We start from the raw sequence: 2,662 nt of genomic DNA, 5'->3' as shown, positions 1-2,662 counted from the left end.
AATCTCACCTCACGCTTCTCACTTGTGCGCATATGTAGCACGTACTACTACAGATACAGATACAGATATTCGGACGCACAGCTACGGATACGCAGAGCACACATCCTGCTCCCGTTGCACATTGTTGCGATTGATGGAGCACAGGAGGAGGTGAAGGAGGAGCTCCCATAAGAAATGCAATCGGGCCAACTGCAATTCCGGGAATCGAAGGAAAAATATCCTAGCCGCATCAACATCGCATCAGCATCAACATCAACAGCAACAGCCCGACCCTGCCAGAGGCAATCAAACATGGCTGCAAGGCTCTTGCCGGCACACGAAAACAGTTGTTGACTGTTTGCCGGCATCGCCTGCAACATCATCATGACGGCAAGGTGGTGATAATGAGGATGCCACGGCAGGACCATGGGCGAGAGTCGGGGAGGCCCAGGGAGAAACAACATCGTCATCGTCACATTTATGGCGCTGTTTTGTCGCATAAACTGGGCTTATAAGGAGTTGCTCGTCATATGCATGCCAGAGTGCACTGGAAGAAGTTTTAGGTCCTTTACCTCCTCGTATTTCCTTCCAGAGTCATGCCCTTGGACCACACACTTTTTCTGCGAGTGCCTGGGCTCGTGTCTGAATGCACTTCGGCAGAAGGCTTGTTTATTTGCTGGCAAAATTGTGAAATAATGTGCTGCAATCAATTCCCAATATGCTGCTCCTCCGATCCTGTCGGTGGCCACCCTCAACCCTAGTTTCCACGCCCCTGGTTCGGCGGGGGAAAAATCGTGTGCACTGAAGTGTTTTGAAGTGACAGCTGCCACAGAACCGAGTGCAACTGCCGCAACTGCTTTGGTTGCCCCACCGATTACCTTCCCCGGCTTGTTCACTGTATGGAAGCTACCACGTTTGTGATGAATATGTTTACATCAATAACAAAAACTGCAGTTCGAAGCATCAATAATGAAGTGTTGCCCTGACTGCGCTCCACCATCCACACTCCTGGCTGGCTTTCCACCCGGGACACGTCGAAATGAGTTTACTTTGTGGTCTGGTGGCTGCGATTGCAAAATACTCTCAGGAACTAGGAAGCGTCGAGGACCGGCAGTACAAAGCCCGTCGAGTAGATCCTCAACCCAAAAACAATAGCCAGGATTATCAGGGATTGCCGTAAAGGGACTACGAAGTACTTGAATTTCTATTCGGAAAACAGAGAGTAATAGAAACTTGTTAATTAATTTGTATCGAAGTAGTTGTTTCCATTTTCGTCCCCAAAACCTTCAAGTTTGTTATTCAGTTGAAAACTTGCTCACACTCAAGCCACACACACCCCCGCATTGTTCGAAGGGTTTACACTTGTACACTTGCATTACACTTAAAAAAATATAAAAAAAGGAAACATAAATACCTTAAACACAAAACATGGCGAACGTGAACGATCCAACAGTCAAGGGCATCCTCAAGGCGTCTGGAACTTATACCAAAAACTATGACCTCGACTTAAAGACCGCCAAGTTCGACGAGGTGAACATCATGAACACCTTCCATCCAGTAGGCAAGGACTACGGGCACATGATTATTGATGAGCCCAAGACCCCATGGGTCTGTGAGGATGATCTGCCCAAGGAACTGGACACGAATGTGCTAATCGAGAAGCTCCGCATGACTTCGAAGACAGAAATGCCGGCTTTCGGCATAGACGGCGACTCTGAGGATTCTTCAGCGGATGAGGATTACCCAGAGTCCCTAGAGGAAAAGGTAAGACAAGACATTAATAACTCATAAGTTATGAATAAATCCTTTTAAAAGGTGCGGCGCACGGAGTTTGAGAGACGCCGGAAACTACACTACAAGGAATTCTTCTCCGTGCCTCTCGCACGGCGGCTCATCTCCGAGGAGTTCTCCGAGTGGACCAGCGAGTCCAGCTCTCACAGCCATCAGGGGGAGGAATCGATGCCCTGCTCGGAGGTCTGTCCCGAAAGCGAGCTTGGAATCTTGAATGCTCACACCCCACCTAGCTCCTTTGCTAATACCCCCTCCTCGGGGCATGGAGACCTGACGCCACAGCCAGACGTGGAGCCTGGCTTTGATCCCTCGCATCCGTGCTACCACAAGCTAGTGGCTGAGATCGACCTCGACAACCGAATGGAGTCTCTGAGCCACCTGCACACCATACCCTCGGGCTCCAGCCACCAAATGATTGTTGTGCCCCAGACCACTGCCCGGCCCACCACCATCTTAACGGATCGCAAGTCGATGGATCCCTTCGGCGGTGAACCGAAGGCGCGCGTCTGTCACGCCAACTTCCCAGATATTCCGAACACCAAACGCGCATCCTAAGTCGCCCAGGCGGCTGTTTTTCATAGCTTTGGTCTTTTTCTAAAAGAAAGAAATTTAGAAGTTAGGAGACGACTATGTCAATCAATAAATAGCTTTGGCTAGAAGCAGCCAACCTGGTTAATGGCTGGGATGTTGATAAGGTTAGACAGCGGCACTTGAACTGTCAGAGTTCATTTGGGGATTTCTTAATTAGTCCTTCGAGTGGCTGTAATTACCAAAGGGCGGTCTAATAACTTATTTTGGCATTCTGCTCTGCAATTCAAAATTTCTCCTGACAGCCGTAACAGGCGAAGAAATTTCCTTCCGGCCAGCCATGTTCTGGAATTCGAGTCCTGGC

The 2,662-nt window shown here is 49.4% G+C and overlaps 1 protein-coding gene across 1 annotated transcript; it reads left to right on the top strand.

The window, feature by feature from the left end:
• Positions 1-1,271: 1,271 nt before the first annotated feature.
• Positions 1,272-2,446, top strand: LOC108132261 (protein phosphatase inhibitor 2). The gene is made up of 2 exons (XM_017251588.3): positions 1,272-1,743; positions 1,795-2,446. Exons 1-2 carry the CDS (start codon positions 1,408-1,410, stop codon positions 2,323-2,325), a joined length of 867 nt encoding a protein of 288 aa, XP_017107077.2. The 5' UTR covers positions 1,272-1,407; the 3' UTR covers positions 2,326-2,446.
• The last annotated feature ends 216 nt before the right edge of the window (positions 2,447-2,662 follow it).

Source organism: Drosophila bipectinata, chromosome 2L, assembly GCF_030179905.1.
Source record: "Drosophila bipectinata strain 14024-0381.07 chromosome 2L, DbipHiC1v2, whole genome shotgun sequence".
Classification (NCBI taxonomy): Eukaryota; Metazoa; Arthropoda; class Insecta; order Diptera; family Drosophilidae; genus Drosophila; species Drosophila bipectinata.
The sequence above is the reverse complement of the archived record's forward strand: the minus strand, read 5'-3'. Positions and strand labels throughout refer to the sequence as shown.

Bases quoted from the DNA above. Each gene is read 5' to 3' on its own strand.
- LOC108132261 (XM_017251588.3), top strand. From the start codon at position 1,408: ATGGCGAACGTGAACGATCCAACAGTCAAGGGCATCCTCAAGGCGTCT. The intron at 1,744-1,794 runs GTAAGACAAGAC...TCCTTTTAAAAG, and splicing joins CAGAGTCCCTAGAGGAAAAG to GTGCGGCGCACGGAGTTTGA.